General features: G+C 34.3%; 1 protein-coding gene across 1 annotated transcript in view; it reads left to right on the forward strand.

The window, feature by feature from the left end:
* Nucleotides 1–22838, forward strand: part of SLC30A7 (solute carrier family 30 member 7) — a 98803-nt gene that overhangs the window by 3290 nt on the left and 72675 nt on the right. Inside the window, exons 3-5 of the mRNA XM_005678037.3 lie at nt 12123–12236; nt 16335–16422; nt 17064–17190. Coding sequence (XP_005678094.1) covers nt 12123–12236; nt 16335–16422; nt 17064–17190 — 329 coding nt within the window. The remainder of the gene's footprint in view (nt 1–12122; nt 12237–16334; nt 16423–17063; nt 17191–22838) is intronic.

The raw sequence follows: 22838 nt of genomic DNA on the forward strand, positions 1-22838 counted from the left end.
TATGTGATCTTTTCTTCTATGGTTCTTTTCTTTCTAGCATTTTATTTTCATTTGCTTATTTATTGTTGAGTAATCTTGAGATAGTATAGTATATATAACAATGTGGTTTTATACCATCTAGGATTAAATTCTTTCTTCAGTTTTAGGAAAACCCCAAATTAGTGATTGCCTGAGCAAAATAAAACTTTATTTCCAAAAAGGCTATTACAGTTCCAGCCATCCCTAGCAGCAGAATATCCAGAATGGAGACAAAAAGAGATAAAAAGTATGTACAGTGTCTTTTAAGGAGGCTTGTTTGGACACCAGCACACAGCACTCTTTACCAGCATTTCAGTGGCTAAACCTTTAGCTCATTGTTCATGTCTAGTTGCAAATGCCATCTTTTTTCCAGTCAACCAGGTATTCTGAAAGTCCTGAATTTTTTTTACCAGTGATGAAATATGTAGGCTCAGAAAGTGGGAACTCTTCTACAGGTGGAATAGTATAAAAGGCCCAGGGAGTTTTCTACTTTGCAGAGTAGTAGAAGAGCTTAGATGCATCAGTTACCCAAGTATTTTCTACTATACAGTGATTTTTTTTTTCTCCTAGTATCTTAATAAAGTTTGCTTTTTTTTTTTTTCTGTTTTAATGCTCTTCTATTTTATGTTTACCTCACTGTTAGAATTTTTAATTTTCAATGATATTTTCTATCAGAACTGTTAACAACCATTTTACTCTTAGGCATAGAGGAAACTCATCTAACTCTAAAGATAAATGTCTTTGTATTAGCAAAGTAATTACTTGTTCAAGAAATATTTTAGGCCCTACTAGTCACTGCTTTTGTCCTACTTCTGTATAATACGTCACAGCATATGTTTGTAAAGTAATTCCTTGGTAAAGAAAAATGCTTCCACTAGTAACATTTTTTCTATGGCATTAAAGATTTTAAATATCTTGAATTTTTATCGGCTTTTCCCTTCTGAAAAGACATTACTTACCAGGTTACAGTGATGACTTCTTTTGCTTTTCTTTTTTTTTTTTAACTTTAAAAACATAGATTCCTGTTCCATTTTGCTGAGAATTCTACCTTACAGGAGGGGTTATATGGAAGGTAGTGGAGTTGTGGGTTTTTCACCATAACTCTCATTAGTTTAACAACTTACACAAATATCAGGATTCTAAGGATTTTCTATTTTCTTGCTAATTAATTGATAGTAAATAGTTTCCCCCTTTCCATCTCATGGAACTCAAGTTGATGATTCCCTGTGTTCAATTTCAAATTAATCTCTAACAGCCACTATTAATATGCTGTTAGCTTAGTTACCTATAGACCTTTAAATTTTTTTATTATGGAAAATGTATGTAAAAGTAGAGCATTCAGTGGACCTCATGTCTCCGTCACCCACCTTTAATGTTCATTAACATGTGGCCTATTTTGTTTCATCTGCTATATCGGCCACCATTGAATTGTTTTAATGCAGATACCAGCTACAGTATGATTTCTTACATATAGATAACTACTTCAATTGGGTCTAAAAGATAAGAGTCCTCGTTTTTACTATAATCCAATGCTATGGCACCCCACTCCAGTACTCTTGCCTGGAAAATCCCATGGACGGAGGAGCCTGGTGGGCTGCAGTCCATGAGGTTGTGAAGAGTCGGACACGACTGAGCGACTTCACTTTCACTTTTCACTTTCATGCACTGGAGAAGGAAATGGCGACCCACTCCAGTGTTCTTGCCTGGAGAATCCCAGGGATGGGGGAGCCTGGTGGGCTGCTGTCTATGGGGTCACACAGAGTCGGACACGACTGAAGCGACTTAGCAAATGCTATTCTTGGACTTCCTGGTAGCTCAGCTGGCAAAGAATCTACCTGCCATGTAGAAGACCCCAGTTCAATTCCTGGGTTCGAAGATCCGCGGGAGAAGAGATAGGTTACCCACTCCAGTATTCTTGGACTTCCCTAGTGGCTCAGATGGTAAAGAATCCACCTGCATTGCAGGAGACCTGGATTCAATCCCTGGGTTGGGAAGATTCCCTGGAGACGGGAATGGCTACCTACTCCAGTATTCTGGCCTGGAGAATTCCATGCACAGAGGAGCCTGGTGGGTTACAGTCCATGGGTTCACAACGAGTCGGACACACTGAGCAGCTTGCACTTCACTTCAATGCTATTCTTACCTATAAAAATATGTAATTTATTAATATCAAATGTCCAGTGAGTGAGTGTTCATATGTCCCTTATTGTCTCATAAATTCTGTTTGAAGTTGGTTTTACAAATCAGAATTTAAACAAGATCTATGGTATTGATTAATATGTCTCTGTCTATTCCTTCAGTAGACCTTAGATAAAATCCCTTTCATAAGTTTCTTTGGCCAGATGTTCTGTTCACATTTGTTATATTTTCCTTTAGTGATCACGTTTCCATTTTTATATTCTAAGAAGTTTTCTTTATTAAAATACCTGTAGAACATGGTCACTTAAAGTATAAAAATACACTTTAATATTTAGTGTTTAAAGATCAGAGCCAAAAACAAGTATGCTGCTTTTAGCAACGGGTTGTTTTTTTTTTTAGCAACTGGTTTTTTAAATCAAGTTGCATTTTGTGTGTAAATCATATAGCCTTAAGAATTCTCTATGCTACCTTTGTTTTCTAAGGATTTTGTGCCAGGTAGTTTAAGTGATAATTCATAATCAGAAACATTTGCTGATTGAAGATAAGCAGTAAAATCGACATTCCCCATGAACACTGTTTTGATATATGATAGGTGAGCAGAGAACTAGAAGCAGACTATTTCACATGAGTTTGCCTACATAGATGCAACTAAGTAATTTTCAAAACATGATGCAGGGTTCACGCTCTCATAATCACAATGCTTTTAAGAGAACATCATGTTCTGCCACCTCAAAAGAGGGAGTATTTTTTTTTTTTTTGGTAGAATCATATTTTATGAAATGTTGGGAAAAAAAACCATTTTAATGACAAATTTATTTAAAATTTAAATAAAATTAAAATATCATTTTGATGAGTATTAAAATTGCCACACTACATTTAATCGTTAGAAAAGAATCTGATTCCTCTATCAGAGGAATCTAAAAGAATCTGTATTCCTCCTTTATACAAAAGAGGTTTATCATTTTTTTCCCACTATTGAGGCAGTCTTTGGTGTCTGTTGACACCAAATGTAAATAAATCTGTTATAAAAGAGATGGTGTATATTGATTTTCTAGGGCAGCTGTAACAAAGTACCACAGGCTGGGTAACTTAAACAACAAAAATTTGTTGTCTTATAGCTCTGGAGCCTAAAAGTCAAGAGATTCAAGTACTGTCAGGATTAGTTCCTTCCGAGGTCTAAGGTCGGTTGCTTTGCTGGCAGTCTTTTGTGTTCCTTGGCTTGTCGAAGCATCACCTGATCTCTGCCTTATCTTTACTTGGCGGTCTCCGTGTGTACATGTCTGTCTTCAGATATCCCTTTTTATAAGGAGAGCAGACACTGGATTTGGGCCCACCTGACTGACTGAATCTCTACAAATTATGTCTGCAGTGACCCTATTTCCAAATAAAGTCACATTCTGAGTTACTGGAGATGTAAGACTTCAACTTAGAAATTGGGGGAGAAAGCCTCTTGATGAAAGTGAAAGTGGAGAGCGAAAAAGTTGGCTTAAAGCTCAACATTCAGGAAACAAAGATCATGGCATCTGGTCCCATCACTTCATGGGAAATAGATGGGGAAACAGTGGCTGACTTTATTTTTGGGGCTCCAGAATCACTGTAGATGGTGACTGCAGCTATGAAATTAAAAGACGTTTACTCCTTGGAAGAAAAGTTATGACCAACCTAGATAGCATGTTAAAAAGCAGAGACATTACTTTGCCGACTAAGGTCCATCTAGTCAAGGCTATGGTTTTTCCTGTGGTCATGTATGGATGTGAAAGTTGGACTGTGAAGAAAGCTGAGCACTGAAGAATTGATGCTTTTGAACTGTGGTGTTGGAGAAGACTTGAGAGTCCCTTGGACTGCAAGGAGATCCAACCAGTCCATTCTGAAGGAGATCAGCCCTGGGATTTCTTTGGAAGGAATGATGCTAAAGCTGAAACTCCAGTACTTTGGCCACCTCATGCAAAGAGTTGACTCATTGGAAAAGACTCTGATGCTAGGAGGGATTGGGGGCAGGAGGAGAAGGGGACGACAGAGGATGAGATGGCTGGATGGCATCACGGACTTCGATGGACATGAGTCTGAGTGAATTCCAGGAGTTGGTGATGGATAGGGAGGCCTGGTGTGCTATGATTCATGGAGTCGCAAAGAGTCAGACTCGACTGAGCGACTGAACTGAACTGATAGTTCAACCCATAACTAGATTTTAGTAACTATATATGTAGATCAATAAATCAGTGAATTTTAAAGTTTATATTTATTTAGCATAAATACCTTGCCTTCTTCTATAACTAATTTACAGTTACTTAGAATAAAAGTCATATATACAATAAAACCCTCCAATTAAGAAATAAAAACATTTAAAACTATATACTGAGAGTAAAAATAAACCTGTTAAATATGTGAAATGAAGTCGCTCAGTCGTGTCTGACTCTGCGACCCCATGGACTGTAGCCCACCAGGCTCTTCCCATGGGATTTTCCAGGCAAGAGTACTGAAGTGGGTTGCCATTCCTTCTCCAGAGGATCTTCCCCACCCAGGGATCAAACCTGGGTCTCCGCATTGTAGGCAGACAGTTTACCGTCTGAGCCACCAGGGAAGTTAAATATGTAGACTACTGTTATTACTGAAATTGACTTTTGAATTTAGTTATAAAATCTCATGAAACCAAGGCAGAGTGGGTAAAAATTCTCATTGTCAACTGTATTGTTTTATCAGAATAGAGAGTTTTTTGAAACCACATTTTAAAAATAACTTACTGTATCATATCAGAACAAAGAAAACAAAATCATAAACAATCTTTATTGGTTTTATAACACATTACAAAGATTTTCTTCAAGTGGGTCTTTGTACCTCAAAATTTAAATTATTATTTTAGTGTTAAGGGTCAAGTGTGTAGTGATCTGTTCAAGGAAAAATCTTAAAATAAATCTTAGAGGCTTGCTTGATTGGCAAGAACCTTACTTTGTCCTCCTCAGTTATTGGTTTTCTCATTCAGCCTTTTCATTTGTTCACTCATTCTTGTTCTGCTTTGAGTTGGGTTTCAGGTAAGTGTAGACAGTACTTAAAACTATTTTATGCATCTCTGTATATTTGAATAAAATATACAAGGTTCATGATAAAATTTAAGACATTTTTCAAAATGACTTTTGAGAAACTTGTAAATTTTTGTTCTTTTCTGTGTGGGTGAGTAATATGCTTTACCTCAGTTTCTGAGTTTATAATTATCCTAAATTACAATGAAATTTAAAAACTGCTTTTTCTACTTCAGTGAAGAAGGTTTTTGACTTTTAGTTTGTAGCAGTTACAACTGAAGAAAGCTCTGACATATATCCAAATATTAAGAGCTATGGATCATGCTGGGAATACTAGATATTAATACTAATATTAATACTAGGTATTAGTAATAATGCAGTAATTTATTAATAATAATAGAAATAATGGGAATATCAATGTGGGTTTAGTGTGACAAGCACTGTGATATGTTGCATAACTATAATTCAGTTATAACAATTATGACACTTTTTACTGTTACCTGTTTAAATAGTGCTAAATAAGTAGTTAAGCAAGTTGACAGTCACAGAGCTAGTAAATGGTAGACCTGGAATTTGAACCCAGATACTCTGACTTCAAAAGTAGTGCTCTTAACCATTCTGATACTTCTTATTTTTAAGGATTGAACTGCTGATGTGCTTGCTTTCAGAATGTTTCTGTTGACCTTTCTTAAAGTTCTCTGATGATGCTCAGCTCTTTCCAGTCTGTGGTTAAGCCAGTTGGAAGAATTCTTCATCTCTGACACCTTATTTTTTGTTAATTTTTTTTTTTTGGTACTTCCCATTTTGCTGAAATTTCTTACTGATTCATGCATTTTTTTTCCCTACCTTTGGCACCCCACTCCAGTACTCTTGCCTGGAGAATCCCATGGACAGAGGAGCCTGGTGGGCTACAGTCCATGGGGTCGCAAAGAGTCGGACACGACTGAGCGACTTCAATTTTCCCATAGATCCCTTCTTACTTATAGTTTTGATAGTTCCTGTATCTGGGTCAATATTGTTATCTGGTTCTGTTAACTGCATCATCTCTTTACGAGTAATTTTTCATCCTGTTACTTGTGTTTCTTGAGATTTTTTGATCAAAGGCTGGACGTTACGAGTAAAGAGCAGTAGACACTGAGGTAATAGTATTTATTACTAGGAATAGGTATGTGTCCTCTGTCAGTCTGTTAGTTGGTTAGGCCTTTCACTTCAGTATTCTTGTATGCGTGTGTCACAGAAGCTCTCTCTTTGTGCTCATGGTGCCCTTCACCTGCCAAGCTATAGATGGTTATCTCTCGTTACTCTCTGTGAGGTTTGTGGTGAGGGCAGAGGGGCATTCATTATCTTGACAAAGCCTCAGTCTTAGGCAGGCCTTTTGAGCCTGGGCCTTGAGGGTGTGCTTTTCATTTGATGGTTTTTGTTTTTACATTTTTACTCTTCCCTTCATGACAGTGAAAGTCTGTCACATATATGAGGATAGTCTTGGGTGAAAGTGAGTTTCTTGCTAGCAGAACATCTGCTTTGTGTTGGTACAGAATCCTCTGCCCGAAAGGGTTTCCTGCCCTACCCTCCTCTTTCAGTGTCTTTCTTAAAAGCGTGTATAATATATATCTTTAACATCACAGATAATATATCACTTCATGTATCTTATAAGAACTTTATAATAATACACTTCCATTTCATTCTATCTTTTGTGCTTTAACTGTCATACATTTCACTTTTATGTAAACCCCACAATATAGTGTTCTTTTCACTTTATACCTGAGGTTAATAAATAAACCTTTCCTCTTGACAGCAGATAGTAAATATTTTAGGCCTTAAGGGTCATAAAATCTCTGTCACAGTTTCTCGATTCTACTGTTACAGCACAGAAATAGCCATAGACAATATATAAACAAATGAGCATAACTGTGTTTCAGCAAATCTTTATTTACAAAAATAGATGGTGGTCCAGATTTAGCCTGTGGCCTATAGTTTGCTGACCTTGCCTCAGATTGTCAGATATCTTTTTAAAAAATAGCTTTATTGAGATACAATTCAGATACCTTAAAATTCTCCCATTTATGTTGTACTGGTGAATGGCTTTTAATGTATTTATAGAGTTGTAAAATCATCACAACAATCCATTTTGGAACATTTTTATTATCCCAGAAGGAAAATTTAAAGCCCTAGCTATCACCCTCCAATTCCCCTTGGCCCCTGATACGTCCCAGTTCTAGGTGATCACTAATCTACTTTCTGTCTCTATGTATTTGCCTGTTCTGAACATTTTATATAAATGGAATAATTTGTGTATGATCCTTTGTGATGGTTTATTTCACTTACCATATGGCTTCCAGGGTCATCCGTGTTCTGCGTGTATCAGTATTTCATTTATTTTTATTGCCAAGTAATATTTCAGCAGTATGAAAGAATTCCAGTTTCTCCACCCACACTTGTAGTTATTGGACTTATTTTTCTTAATTTATTTACTTTTAATTGAAGGATAATTACAATATTGTGTTGATTTCTGCCATCCATCCGCATGAATCAGCTGTAGGTATGCAAGGACTTTTGTATTTTGGTCATCATAGTGGACATGAAGTTATTACTTATCATCATTTTGATTTGCGTTTAATGATGTTGAGTAACTTTTCTAGTGTGATGGCCATTTGTATATCTTCTTTGGAGAAATGTCTATTCAGATCCTTTATTTTTTAAAAATAAATATTTTGTGTCTTTGAAGAGTGTTAAGAATTCTTCATAAATGGATACAAGCCTTTTGTCAGATATATGATTGGCAGATATTTGTCATTTCACTTTCTTGATATTGTCCTTTGAAGCATGAAAGTTTTAAAATTTCAGTGATGTTCAGTCTATGTTCCTCTTTTTCTCTTTGATTGCTTATGCTTCTGATGTCATATTTAAGAAACCGTTGCCTAACCTGAGGTTGTGAATGCTTTAGCTCAGAATTCCCCAACCACTGGACTTGTTCTGGGCCATGGACTGTTAGAAACCAGGCTCAGAGCAGGAGATGAGCGGCTCCCTGTGCTCCTCTTCACTCGCATTACTGCCTGAATCTTCTGCCCCACTGCTCTCGTTACCACCTAAACCATGCCTACCCCTTTCCCATCTGTGGAAAAATTGTCTTCCGTGAAACCAGTCCCTGGTGCCAAAAAGGTTGAGACTGCTAGTTTAGCTTTTATGTTTAGGTCTTTGATCCATTTTAGGTTAATTATTGTGTATAATATGAAGAAAGGGTCAAAAATAATTTTTTTTGCATGTGGACATCCAGTGGTTTCAGCATCATTTGTTGGACACTCTGAATTCTATTCCATTGATCTCTGTGTTTATTCTTATCCTAGTACCGTATTGTTTTTATTACTGTAGCTTTATAGTAAGTTTTGAAATTGGGAAGTGTGAGTTCTCCAACTTTGCTTTTCCTTTTGAGTATTGTTTTGGCTATTCTAGATTTCCTGTGTTTCCATATGAATTTTAAGATCAACTTGTCAAGTTTCTCCAAAGAGGTCAGCTGGGATTTTAATAGAGAATAAATTAAATCTGTGGATCAATTGGGGAAGTATTGACATCTTAACAGTATTGTCTTATCCGTAAACATGGATATCTTTCCATTTATTTAGGTCTTCTTTATTTTTTTAAAACAATATTTATAGTTTCCAGAGTGTAGGTTTTATACTTTTTTTTTTTTGCTAAATTTATTCTTTAGTATTTTTTGATGCTATTATAAATGGAAATTTTAAAAATTGCATTTTGTGCATCACTAATGCACAAAATATAACTCATTTTTGTATATTGATCTTGTAGCCTTCAACCTTGCCAAATTAATTTATTAGTTCTAACAGTTTTTTAAATTGTCCTTAAGATTTTGCATATATAAGATCATGCCACTTGCGAATAGAGATAGTTTGTACTCTTCCCTTCCAGTCTAGGTGCTTTTTATTTCATTTCCTGCCTTGTTATACTCTCTAGTACAGCGTTAAATAGAAGTGGTGAGGGGACATTTTTATCTTGTACCTGATCTGAGAGGAAAGCATTCACTCTGGGGCTTCCTGGATGGCTCAGCGGTAAAGAGTCTGCCTGCAATGCAAGAGACACAGGAGACGTGGATTGGATCCCTGGGTCAGGAAGATCCCCTGGAGGCGGAAATGGCAACCCACCCCCTGAAAAAATCCCACGGACAGAGGAGCCTCACAGGTTACAGTCCAAAGGGTCACATGTAGTTGAACATGACTGAGCACACACTCACACATTCAATCTTTGGCCGTTATAATGATGCTGATGTTAGCTGTGGGTTTTTTGTAGATGCTATTTATCAGTTCAGGAAGTTCCCTCTACTGCAAGTTTGTTGAATGTTTTCATCATAAAAATGTTGGGTTTTGTCAAATACTTTGCTGCCTCTATTAAGATGATAGTGTGGTTTTTGTCTCGCATTCCATTGATATGATGTATTATAGTGATTGATTTTCATGTAGTTAACCAACCTTGCATTGTTGGGGTTGTGGGTTGTGGGTTGTGGTCTGTACTCTCCTTTTTTTTGGTGAATTTGATTTGCTAGTGTTTTGTTGAAGATTCTTGTGTGTGTGTGTGTGTGTGTTTGCAAAAACTACTGGTCTCTAGTTTCCTGTGATGTCTTTCGTCTGATTTGGGGATCAGATTTACACAATAAATTGGGAAGTATTCCTTCATCTTCTAGGAATTGATATTTATTGTTCTTTAAATGTTTAGTAGGATTTACCAGTGAAGCCATCTGGGCCTAGGCTTTTTTTGTTGAAAGTTTTAAAAGCATTAATGTAATCTGCTTACTTTCTATAAATCTGTTTAGACTTCTTTTTGACTCAATTTTGCTAGATTGTTTAGGAGTTTGTATATATCATATAAGTAGGCTTATATTTAGTTGTCCATAGTAATTTCTTATAATCTTTATTTTCCCTAAAGTCAGTAGTAGTGTGTCACTTTCATTGCTGATTTTGGTAATAATGAACCCTTTCTCTTTGTTCTTGGTCACTTTAGTTAAAGGTTGTGAATTTTACTGATATTTTCAAAGAACCAACTTTATGTTTTGTCCTCCTTTTTTCTGTTTTAAAGGTACCTTTTCTGTTTTAAAGTTACTTTTAAAAGTATCTTTTAAAGGTACTAAAAGTTAGAAAAATTATATTTAATATCTCCCCACATGTTTATCATTTTCAGTGATCTTTATCATACAAATCTAAGTTTCCATGTGGTATATTTGTACTTAAATAACTTTTTATTGTAGTTCAGACCTGCTAGCAGTGACTTCTCTCAGTTTCGGTTGTCTGAAAAAGTCTGTTTTGCCTTCATTTTTGAAAGATATTTTATACAATATAGAATTTTAGTTGACACATTTTTTGTTTTTCAATACTTTAAAGATATTATTTCATTGCATTCTGCCTTGACTAGTTTCTGATGCAAAATGTGCTGTTAATCTTTAGCTTTGCTTTTATGTATCCAGTTTTTCTTTCTTTTTTTTGACTGTTTTCAGGATTTTCTCTTTCTGTTTGGTATTCAGCAATTTGTGAGTTGTAGGGTTTTGCCTTGGTAGGATCTCATTAAGCTTCTTGGATATGAAATTTGTTTTTTTTGTTGTTGTTGTTGGTTTGTTTGCTTTTTCCATTAATTTTGGAAAACTCTAATAATTTTCTCTTTATATACTTTTTCTACCTTATTCTTCCCTCTCCATAGCTGAGAATCCAAATACATGTCTGTCTGATGCTTTGACAGATTTTGAATTTTCTGTTCTTGTTTTTCCCTTCCTTTTCATGTGTTTTACTCAGGATAATGTAGTTTGATCTCACTGATTCTTTCTCTCTGTGTCCTGTCTGCTCAGACGTCCATGTATATTATTTTTAATCTTCAATATTATGATATTAAAATTTTTTATCATTTCCATTTGATTATTTTCTAGTTTCTATCTCTGATCATAAATTTTCCCCAGCTTTGTAACACATCTTTTAACATATTAATCACATTTTATAGTTCTTATTATATATAATCTCTGGGACTTTTCAGATTCGGCTTCTTTTGACTGTTGTAGTTTTTGACAGTAGGTCTTATTACTTTTTTTTCCTTGATCTTGTTAATATGCCTTATAAATATTTATTGAGTGCTGTATGTTATATCTAAAAGAACAGTAGAGACTGAGGTTAGTTGTATTTATGACCAGAGGTGTGCATATCTTTTTCTTTTTTTTCTTCTTTTGGTCAGGCCATTAGTGTGGGAGTTTTGAACCTATCTGGTCAATAGTTGAGCTGGGCTATTGTGTTTTGGTATTACTAGTTAACATTCTCAGGTTTCAGCAAGTCCTGCATCCCTGCACCATAAGGGAGGAGTCTCTGCTCTTTCTTGGCTCTCAGAGGTAGATTGCGGTTGTCTTTTGCTTTAGGCAGGGCTTTGGTTGGAGAAGTGGGGGGATGGGTATTTGGTTCTCCTTTTGCAGCCTCAGAATACTGAGGCCCTTTACCCCTGAGTGTAGGAGTGAGTGTTGTTAATGTTCCTGCCCCATTTCTCATCCCTCTTGCCAGAGTTGTATCAAAAAAAGAAGAAAGGGCCTTGCTCCTCTTCTGAGCGCAGACCTTTGCTTTGTATCAGTGTAAGGTCTTGAGCCCAAGCTGGCTTCAGCCTTGGCCCCAGTAACAAATAGCTATTTTTTCTGTTTCTCTTTCCAGTCGACCTTTGCTAGTCAACCAGAGGGTGGGCATATTCCTACCTTTCTTTCAGCAGTAGCAGCTGGGCTCTTCCTTGGGTAGGGGGTGTGAGGGTGTTTTCTTAGACACTTGAAAATTATCTTAGATATTTTTCAGTATATCATATTTCATTGTTGTCCTTTTATAAGATTAGTTCCTGATAAGCAGAGGCTGAATCTTAGATTTTTAGAGGATGACTGCTATTTGATGATTATTGTAATATGCCAATGTGTTTGTTCTTTTCCAGCTTAGGTTTGATTTCCGACTCTTTTCACATGTTTTTCGATAGCACTGCCATTTTGGCTGGATTGGCAGCATCTGTTATTTCAAAATGGAGAGATAATGATGCTTTCTCTTATGGGTAAGACCTTTTTAAAAACATTTTTATTGAAGTATAAGAAATACAGAAAATAATATATAAATCTCAAGCTCTCGTTAATTTTCACAGTTGAACACACTTATGTAAGTTGAACCCTTGAAACCACCCCCCATGTCTCCTTCTAGTTCTTTAACACTCACCTTCCACTTTCCTGATTCGATGGGTTAGTTTTGCCTGTTTTTGGACAATATATATATAATTAGAATCTATAATATGTAAATTTTTTTTGCATCTAAGTTCTTTTGCATCTTGATTTTGCCAGAGAATTTCAGGTGAGATTGTTACTAGATAGGGGAATTTCCCAGCTTTTAACCTTTTCTTTTTTTTGTTTTTTTGTTTGAGAGAAGAGGAAAAAGAAAAAGTTTCAGAATATGAATATGATCATGCTTCTTTATTTTTCATTTTTGGTTGATATTTTGTTTATGTATTGTCTTCAGCTCTGCCTTTATGTAGAATATTTCTCTTACTTTTGCTGAATTCAGACGATTAATCAAATATTAAGAAAGTGTTTTTATGCTGAAGGGACTTGCTCTGAACATCTGGTCTCACTTCTGAGCCTAGTAACCTTAGAGTCAGAGCTTTCTTTATGCCATCTCTGATTGGGGGGAACAGTGGGGTTTCCATTATTTGATTTATACTGCCTGAGTGTTTTCTTTCTTTCTTTCTTTCTTTTTTTGAGTCCAGAATATTTTACAATGTAGTTATGTTTATGTATTGGCAGCACTCATGCTTTGTCTCTCTTCCACCTACTTCCTTGTTCCTTCTTCCCTCTCACCTGCTTGTTTGTTCAGTTGCCCTAAGTCTTTTCCCCTCTTTTTTTGAGTGCTGTCTCACATTCTCGCCTTTCTTTGCTGTCTTTCCTGTTTCATTCCGTCTCTCATTCTTGTCCCCATCCTCCTACTCATTCTCTCCCCTTTGTTTCTCCTAAATTCCCTTTTCTCCTTTCCTGTTCTTTCTTTCTAGTTACTTGGGTCTGTGTTCAGGTTCTTTCTCTTCCTCTCCCTTCTGCTCTCATTCTTTCTCCTTCCCTCACATCTTTCTCCTGTTTTTTCCTTTCTTCTCTTCTATCCCTCTGTACTATACCACTGTACCCCTCAGGTTCTTTCTGTCTTTCCCACCCCTTAACCTCTTCAGCTGTAGTTTTTTTTTTTTCAGGCTCTCTCCTTTCACAGGTTCCTCTTCCCTGAGAACTCCCTTTCTTGTGCAGGTGCTCTCATCGCTCCCTCTCCCATTCAGATCCACCTTCTTACATGAACTGCCTCTTGCATCTCTTCTACTCGCAGTCCTCCACTGCTTCCTCTTTCTGTCTAGCGTTTTTGTTCTTGAGTGAGCACATACTGCTTGCATGAGCTTTTGCTCTCTTCAAATGTTTATTGAGGATCCACTATGATTTGAATACTGTGTTACTTCTAATGATATCAAAAGGAATAAGGTATGACTTCTGCCTCAGAGGAACTTGTAGTCTGATGGGGAAACAGTTCTGTAAAAATACTATAATAACTATACATTGTGTGACAAGTGCTAAAAGAGAGATATGTGAAATTCTGTGACAGAACTTTCTGATCTGGAGTATAACGCAGGTGATGTGGTTACTTATAAAGTTATAAAAAGTGAGACAAAAAACAAATTATATTGTTTTTATAGTATAGAGCAAGAGATCCTGTTTACAAATCCAAAAAGCTTGAAAACTCAGAAAAGAACCTATTCCATGTCACTATATAATCAAAGATTCTTAAGTATATTTTGAATTACTAAAGAAAGGCTGTGTGTGAGATTATAATTTTGTGTTGGAAAATTAGTAATTCATACATATTTTATATAAGAAATCAAATTAGAATGTCTTATTAAGCAACATTTCTGGATAGACAGTAAGTAAAAATTCTTAATTCTTAGGGTATGAAAACCCTAAGAAATAGAAAACCTGTGTTTTCTATTTAGAATGCATAATCTCCTGCTATAAGATGGTTTTTAGAAATGGCTTTGAATACCTTCAGTACCATAGCAGGTTTTACTAATTCAACTTTAACTAAAATATATGAGAGTAATATTCTTGCCACCTTTTAATTGGTTTATTCTGTCTTCTTCTTCTTTGCTCTTTTTTTTTCTTTTGAGAAGGGAAAAATTAGGGAATAAAAGCTGATGTAACATTTGAAACTGTTAATAATTGCTATGGTAGTAAGTAGCAAGAGTAGAAATATACTGCTGTTTTGCCAGTGTATCAGAATGTCACTGAACAGGCTAAGTCAGTGATGAATCCCCAAATTTCCAATTCAGAATGATCACAGTAGCAGACTGAGTGCAATAGAAGAAACAATAGGAGGAATCTCAGAGGCAGCAAAAGCTTTTCAGTATTTTTTTATGTGATGTCACCATTGTGTCTCGTCACACTCCTAATTTTGAAATAGTAAAGCCAGAATAAAGTTAATACACGTGATAGATAGGTGGATGCATACGTACATGCTAATATACATATGTACATATACTTGTATATTTTTTGCTTTGGCTAAGGAATACAGGTGCAATCATTCTTAAATAGGTAATATTACATTAATGGACCATACATTTCAATTCCCAGACAGTGTTCAGGTAAACACAGTCAATTGTAAAAGCAAGTGTGTCTGTACTTTACAAGTTTTTCATTTTGATCCAGCAATCAAGTTTAGCAAATATATTAAACCCAATTAAATCACTTTAACCCAACTATCTATCAGAATTTATGGAACACCTACTAAGCAGTAGGGACAAAGAGATACCTGAAAACTGATCTTGCCTTTGATCTTGAAATCTAGTGGAACTCAAGGCAAAAGGCTTTAAATCATGCGTTAGCTATGAGATTAGAAGAGTGGGTTAAAAGAAAGTGCTTTTTTATTTTGGAGAAGTAACCCTGCTGATACATATAAATTCCTAAGTGTGGATTGTGGAAAGCAGGCAGTAAATTCTTTGAATTTAATAATAAAAAAAGTATATGCTTTGACAAATAATATATTAATTCACTTATATATATTAGAAGGTAGACATATGCTTTATTTCTGAGTATTGATATATATACTACTTTGAAATGTGCTTTTTAGGGCAAACTCCGGCATAACTGTATGGAATATATTTTAAAGAGTTTGTTCTATTTAATTTAAAATATTTTTGCAATAAAAATTGTGTTATCTAGAAATTAACATAGAAAGCTTGAAAAAAATCATATTTTTGATGCTCCTATTACATTGTTTAAGGACCAGAGTGATTAACTGCTGTTAGAACCCTTTGAATAATGTCTGAACATGTTAAACTGCCAAGTTAAAGTTGTTTCTAATAACTTTAACTAAGCCAAATATAGCTCATGAAAAAATAAAATCTTTCCCCAATGCTTCACACAGGTAGGAAGCAGAAAGCTTCAGAAGTCCATGGAACAAAAGACAGGTATTTTAAAAATAGTTTAATTCAAATTATGTGAAACTAGAATTGATTCTAAAATTTAGGTAATCGAAGATTTTTTCTTAAATTTATTCATCTTTAGAAGGCGAGTGATAGAAATATAAATCTCAAGTTGTCTCTGGGATAATTCTGAACTAATTTTATTTTTCCTTCGAATCAAAGCTCTACTTGCCAGAGATTTGAAAGCTGAAAGATACAAAGCAAAAAGCATAAGGAGTTCTTAGAAAAGAAGGAATTAATAAGTTACCAATACCCCTTTTCAAGCTCTCTTCCTCAACTTTTTATCTTTGTATCCTTCCTTCTTTGCCCACTTACCTGGTCCTGTTCTTCCTTCTCCAGTTGCAGCTTGAGATTTACATTTCTCTGAAAGGTCTCTTGAAAACTGCTTACTCTAAAAAGGTCTTTCTTTTGGTTGGCTTGTAGATATCTCTGTATTTTATGGCATTCTTCTTTAAGCATAACTCATAGTAATTAAATTTATTTTCTCAATTTTATGACATTACAATAAAAATGCTATACTATAAACACTGGGACTTTATTGGCTACATATAACTGTATAGTATGGTTTAGTACCTCTGAATATATGTAAATTTATGATTTGGTTTTCTTTTAAAGAAATAACTTAATTCAGTTGTTTACTTTGCTCTTCTCTAGGTATGTTAGAGCGGAGGTTCTGGCTGGCTTTGTCAATGGCCTGTTTTTGATCTTCACTGCTTTTTTTATTTTCTCAGAAGGAGTTGAGGTATAGTAGATAATAATTAGAGCCAGTAAATTACATTTCTGTAATGAAAATGTTTATTAACTAAAGATACATGTAATAGAGCTGTTTTTTCACACTATCATTGAGTATTTACTGAGGCCAGTCTTGGGTTGAATAAAGTATTATGTGTATACAAGAGGAACTTATAAAATAATTGGAAAATTTTATGTGAAACTACTTGAAAACAATAGTAGTGCTTTGTAAGCTGTGAATGATGTTCTGACACTGAAAGGTAAACACAGAACAATCCTGGTGGTGAGTTCTGTTGGAAATAGTTCTTAAGATAGAATCTGAGGATTTTGCCAATGAATCTTCAATATTTCAATGTTTAAAACAGGTAAAAATTTAAAAGTTAATCAACTTAAAATTAATTACAGTATTTTAAGATTCCAAAGAAGGATGGTTTTAGTCCAAATATTCATGCCTTTAAGTGTACTTACTTAAAAATAATGATTGTTACCTTTTCTGAAATATGTGAGCAATGGTTTTATTTCTGTTAACTGTTTTGGCAGACAATTTTGGAGTGGTTTTAATTCTGAAAATAAATTTTTTTAATTGCTTTTTATCAGTTGATTAGCCTGAAAATATATCAATACAGTTTGTTTGTATTCTGTGTTTTCTAGAGAGCATTAGCCCCTCCAGATGTACATCATGAGAGACTGCTTCTTGTTTCAATTCTTGGGTTTGTGGTAAACCTAGTAGGAATATTTGTTTTCAAGCATGGAGGTCATGGACATTCTCATGGCTCTGGTATGATGGTTAGAACCCTTTGTTTCTTCATTTCTGGTTCCTGTCATAATTATTCACTTTTGAAAATTGATGATTTTTAAAGTCTAACTCTATATTGATTTTTAATAACAAGAATAATATGTTAATTGACTTATGTTAATATCTTCCTGAATCTTCCCCTTTTGTGGCTTCTCAGAGTTATAGTTTCAGGTTGGTGTGGCTACTTCAAGACCTCTGTAGCTCATCTGTTTGGTACGATAACATTTATATAAAGCAAATACCAAAATGACAATACAAATTTAGATATTAAAAAATCAGTGTATGGGGGTATGAAATTTATAATACAATCTGTCTTTGAGATCCTTCCACCTGGTGTCCATCAGTGTACCTTCTCTTGTTCACAGACACATAAAATTGCATGGTGTAGGTTACTGTGGTTTATTTAAACAGTCTTCTATGGATTGTCATACTTACATATGAAGCATATTTTTATGAACACATGCAAACGTTTCTCCAGAGCTGTGCTGTCCTATATAGTAGTTGTTAGTCACGTGACTATTTAAGTTTAAATTACGGTTAATGAAATTTAATAAAATTAAGAATTCAGTTAATGACATTTCAAGTGCTCAGTAGTTACATAGGGTTACCATATTGGATAGCAAATATAGACAATTTCCATCATCACAGAAGGTTCTTTGAATTGAGAGTTTCTCGAATATGAATAGAATTGCTGGAACACAGGATATATAATGTTAATTTCAATGGACATTAGCAGTTTGCCCTCCAAATGACTCATTTACATTTACCCCAGCATAAAATGTAAGTACTAGGATTCTTTCACCCATATCAGAACTTACTATTATGGGTTTAAAACCATTGCTGATATTTTAATAAAAATGATATCTCATTTTATTTGGTATTTTTTTGACTAGTAGTGACGTTGAAAATCTGTATGTTTTTAGGCCATCATTCAGATTTTTTCCTCTTCTGGAATGTTCCCTTCCCCCCTTAACACCCCACTTTTCTATTGTCTTATTATTAATCCATTTACAAGCTTTTGTTTATGTATTTTGTATAATAATTCTTTGTTTTATGTGTTACAGATATCTTTTCCCAGTCTGTGGCTTCTCTGTTTAAACTTTTATTTAGGGGTTTTTAATTTGGATATAGTCTAGTTTCTTTTTTTTTTTTTTTTGTCTTATATACTTTGTGGTATGTTTTCTGCCCCCTTTTTTTTAAGGAGTTTCTTTCCCTGAATCTTAAAAATAGTCTTAGTATTTAATACTGTGAAAATTTTGGTTTTTGTCCCAACTATGTGGTCCTTCATTTATATATATTTTTGTAATGAAGAGTTAGGACTTTTTTTCTCAGTGTGAATAAGCAGTTTTCCAAGCACCATTTATTAATTTGCTCATTACCTCACTGATATAAAAGGACACATTTAGCCTAACTTACCTTAAATATCAGATTATTTTTGGCCTCTTCAGAATCGCATGGGAATAATTGCTATAAACTTTATGTTTTAACATCTGGAAGGGTTAGTCTCATCTTTCTCTCTTTTTTTTTTCCCCCAGAGTTGTTTAGGTCTGTCTTGCTCATTTGGTATTTTTAATCACCTTGTCAGGTTTTATGAAAAATCTTTTTGTGATTTGATTGGGAATGCATTGCCTTTACATTTAGTTCTGGGGAATTAACATCTTACATTTTGAAATTGTCTTAGTCACTTTGGTTCATTTTTAGGTATTTGAAAAGTTTTTTCGATTAAGAATAAAAACTATTTTTCCTATTTGTCTTAATTACATGGCCAGAATCTCTATCACAGTATTTAGAAATAGTTATAGCTTATATCACTGTGTCAACCTGTATAATCACCTGGGTAATTTTTAAAGAAATGTTGATGCCCAGATTTAATCCCAGAATATTTACATCAGAATCTCTGGAGGAAGAGACCCCAACATCAGCATGTTTTGAAGCTCTCCAGTCAACTTTAATGTGCAATAAAGGTTCAGAACCATTGCTATTTAAAAAATGTTACTGATGTTTTACCAATGAGTCTGATGTTTGTGGTCTGTTTCTGATAAAACTGTTTTACCAAGTTAATAATATTTTTTTTTCCCTGCATCTATTGAAGTAATCATTTTTTTCCTGCTTTTGTTAAAGTTGGTAATTACATTGATAAGATTTTTCTCATGAGAAACCATCTTTTAATTTGAGAGTTAAAACTTAGGTCTGTGATCCATTTTATGTCAATTTTTGTATATGGTATGAGGTATAGTCGAATGTCATTTTCTTGTTTGTAAATGTGTGGCTGTCTGAACAGAGTTTTTTTAAAGGATTGTTTTTCCCCATTGAATTGTCTTGGCACCCTTGTCAACAATTAATTGAGAGTTATTTCGTGGATCTGTATGTCTGTCCATTCCTATGCAGTTTTGATTAATGTAGCTTTTGGGTATGTTTTGAAATTAAAACATTTGAATTGTCCAACTTTATTCTTTTTTAAGGTTACTTTAGTTACCCTGGGTCGCTTCTTGCATTTCCGTATAAACTTTAGGATCAGTTTGTCAATTTCTGCCCAAAAATGGCAGCTGGGGCTTTGATAGAAACTGTATTGAATCTGTAGATGAATTTGGGAATTATTGTCATCTTAACATCTTAAGTCTCCTGATCCATGAACATGAGATGCCCTTCCATTTATTTTTAGCTTCTTTAGTTTCTTGCATCAGTGTTTTGTAGTTGTTAGAGTGACTATCTCACACTTCTTTTGTTAACTTTACCAGTAGAGGTGTTTTTTTTTTTGGCTGCCATTATAAGTAGGATTGTTTTCTTAGTTTCATATATGGATTGCTCATTGCTAGTATAGGAATATAGCTCATATTGAGAAATATATATATAGTATATTGATATTGTATATATATATATAGTATATTGATATTGTATCCTGCCACATTGCTGAAGTAGTTTATTATTCTAACAGGCTTTTAGTGGAGTGTTTAGAATTTTCTATATACAAGCATACCTTCTTTTATTGAGCTTTGCAGGTTCTGCATTTTTTACAAATTGGAGGTTTGTGGCAGCTGCTTGCATCAAACAAATCTAAATGCCCTGGCTAGATCCTACAGTTAAATAGAAGTAGTGAGAATGGACATTCTTTTCTTTTTCCTGATTTTAGGGTGAAAGCATTCAATATTTCCTCATTAAATATGATTTTAACTGTGTTAGCTATGGGTTTTTCAGAAATGCTCCTTATCAGATTGAGGAAGTTTTCTTTTTATTCCTAGTTCATTGGGTGTTTTCATCATGAAAGGGTGTTGGATTTTTTAATGATTTTTTTCCTTCATTTTCAAAGGTAATCAGTTGGGTCTTTTATTCTATTCATATAGTGTGTTACATTGCTAGGTTTTTAGATATTAAACCACCTTTGCATTCTTAGGATAAATCCCATTTGGCCATGGTTTGTAATCCTTTTGACATATTACTGGATTTGGTTTGCTAGTATTTTGTTGAAGACTTGTGTGTTTATAGAAGACTTTTATACTTCCCTGTTGGTTCAGATGGTAAAGAGTCTGCCTGCAATGCAGGACACCCGGGTTTGATTCCTGCGTTGGGAAGATCCCCTTGAAATGGCAACCCATTCCAGTATTCTTGCCTGGAAAATCCCATGGACAGAGGAGCCTGGAAGTCCACGGGATCACAAAGAGTCAGACAAAACTGAGCGAGTAACACTTTCCACACTTGTTGTGTTTATATTCCTAAGGGATATTTGTCTGCAGTTTTCTTTTAGTATCATTATCGTTGGCTGGTGCTGATATCAGGGTAACATTGGCCTTGTATAATGAGTTGGGAAGTATTCGCTTCTCTTCTGTTTTTTGGGGGGCATAGATGAGGGATATCTAGTGAAGTCTTGATTCTTTCTAAATGTTTGGCAGAATTTACTTGTGAAGACCAAGTGTTTCATTGTTGACAATTTTACAATTATTAATTCAGTTTTTTTGCTTGTTATAGGTCTATCTGATTTCTGTTTCCTAATGAGTCATTTTACCAGTTTGTGTGTTTCTAGGAATTTGTCTATTTCATCTAAATGACTTACTAATGATTTTAGATATGTATTAAAAAGTATGTCTTTTCTTTTTCTCATAAGGTCAGCAGTGATTTTAGTAATTTTTACTTTGTTTTTTGTGGTCTAATTATTTTTTCCTTTTGGTTTTTCTCTATTGCTTTTCTTATCTTTATTTCATTTCTACTGTAATGTTTATTATACACTCTTTTCCTTGCTTTTGGATTTAGTTTTTTCTAATATTTTAAGGTAGAAAGTTAGATTATTGATTTGAATTTTTTTTTACTTTTAGCAGAGGCTTAATAGCTATAAATATTTGTCTAAGCATTGCTGGAATGTAAGTTTGGGTATGTCATGTTTTCAGTTTTGTTATCTCAAAGTATTTTTAAATTTCCTTTGTGATTTCTTCTTTGACCCATTAGTTATTTAGTGGCATCCTTTTTGATTTTCTCATATTTGTGAATTCCCCTAATTTTCTTCAGTTTATGATTTCTGATTTAATTCCATTGTGATAAGATGACATACCTTTTGTTATTTCAAATTTTAAAAAATTTTATTTTGTCATTTCATATTTTAATGCACATTTAAAGAATCTTCCGCGTGCATGTGAGAAGAGTGAGTATCCTGCTGCTGTTGGGTGGGAGGTTCTATAGCTGTCTGTTAGGTATAGTTTGTTCATAGTTGTTCTGTCTTCTGTTGCTTTGTGATCTTCTGCCTCCTTGTCTATCCATTACTAAAAGTAGGGTATTGAAATCTTCAAGTAATATTGTTGTAAGTTTTCCAGTTGATTTTTTAAGTTTTTGCTTCATGTATTTTGGAGCTGTGTTGTTTAGTTCATTTATTTCTGTAATCATGGATATCTTCCCGAGGCATAGAACTTGCTAATAACATATTCTTTTTTTCTCACAGTAATTTCTGGCCTATAGTATTAGGGTAGCCGTTCTGGCTCTCTCTGTCTCTGTCTTTTTTAACTGCTTGCATGGCATTGGTGTATTTTTCTGTCATTTTACTTGCAACTTATTTATGTCTTTGAATCTATAATTTGCCCCTTATAGACAGAATATAGCTGAATTATTGTTTTTAGTACATTTGTTACAGTCTCTGCCTTTTGACTAGATGTTTAAAAAAATTTACATTTCATTTAATTACTACTAAAGTAGAATTTACATCTGCCATTTTGATATTTGTCTGAATCTTTTGTCCTTTTTGTTACTCTGATCCTTGATGCTTGTCTTTTAAATTAAATAGATATTTTCTAGTATACCTTTTAAATTCTCTTGTTTCTTTTACTGTATATATTTTTTAGTTCTTTTCTTAATTGTTGCCCTGGGGATTACAAACATCATCTTAATTTAAAGCAGATTAATAGTAATTTAATAATTCAGATTAATAATAATTTAATAATATACAAAAACTTTGCTCAGATATACCTCTATTCCCACCTCCCTTATTTATGCTACTGTTGTCAGACAAATTACATATTTTTATGTTATAAGCCCATTAGTACAGTTTTGTAATTATTGCTTTATGCAATTGTCTTCTAAAACATACAGGAGAAGAAACAAGTTGCAAATTTAAAAATACATTTATCTTCTCTTGCAAAATTACTGTTACT

The sequence above is a fragment of the Capra hircus genome, chromosome 3 (assembly GCF_001704415.2).
Source record: "Capra hircus breed San Clemente chromosome 3, ASM170441v1, whole genome shotgun sequence".
Lineage (NCBI taxonomy): Eukaryota > Metazoa > Chordata > Mammalia > Artiodactyla > Bovidae > Capra > Capra hircus.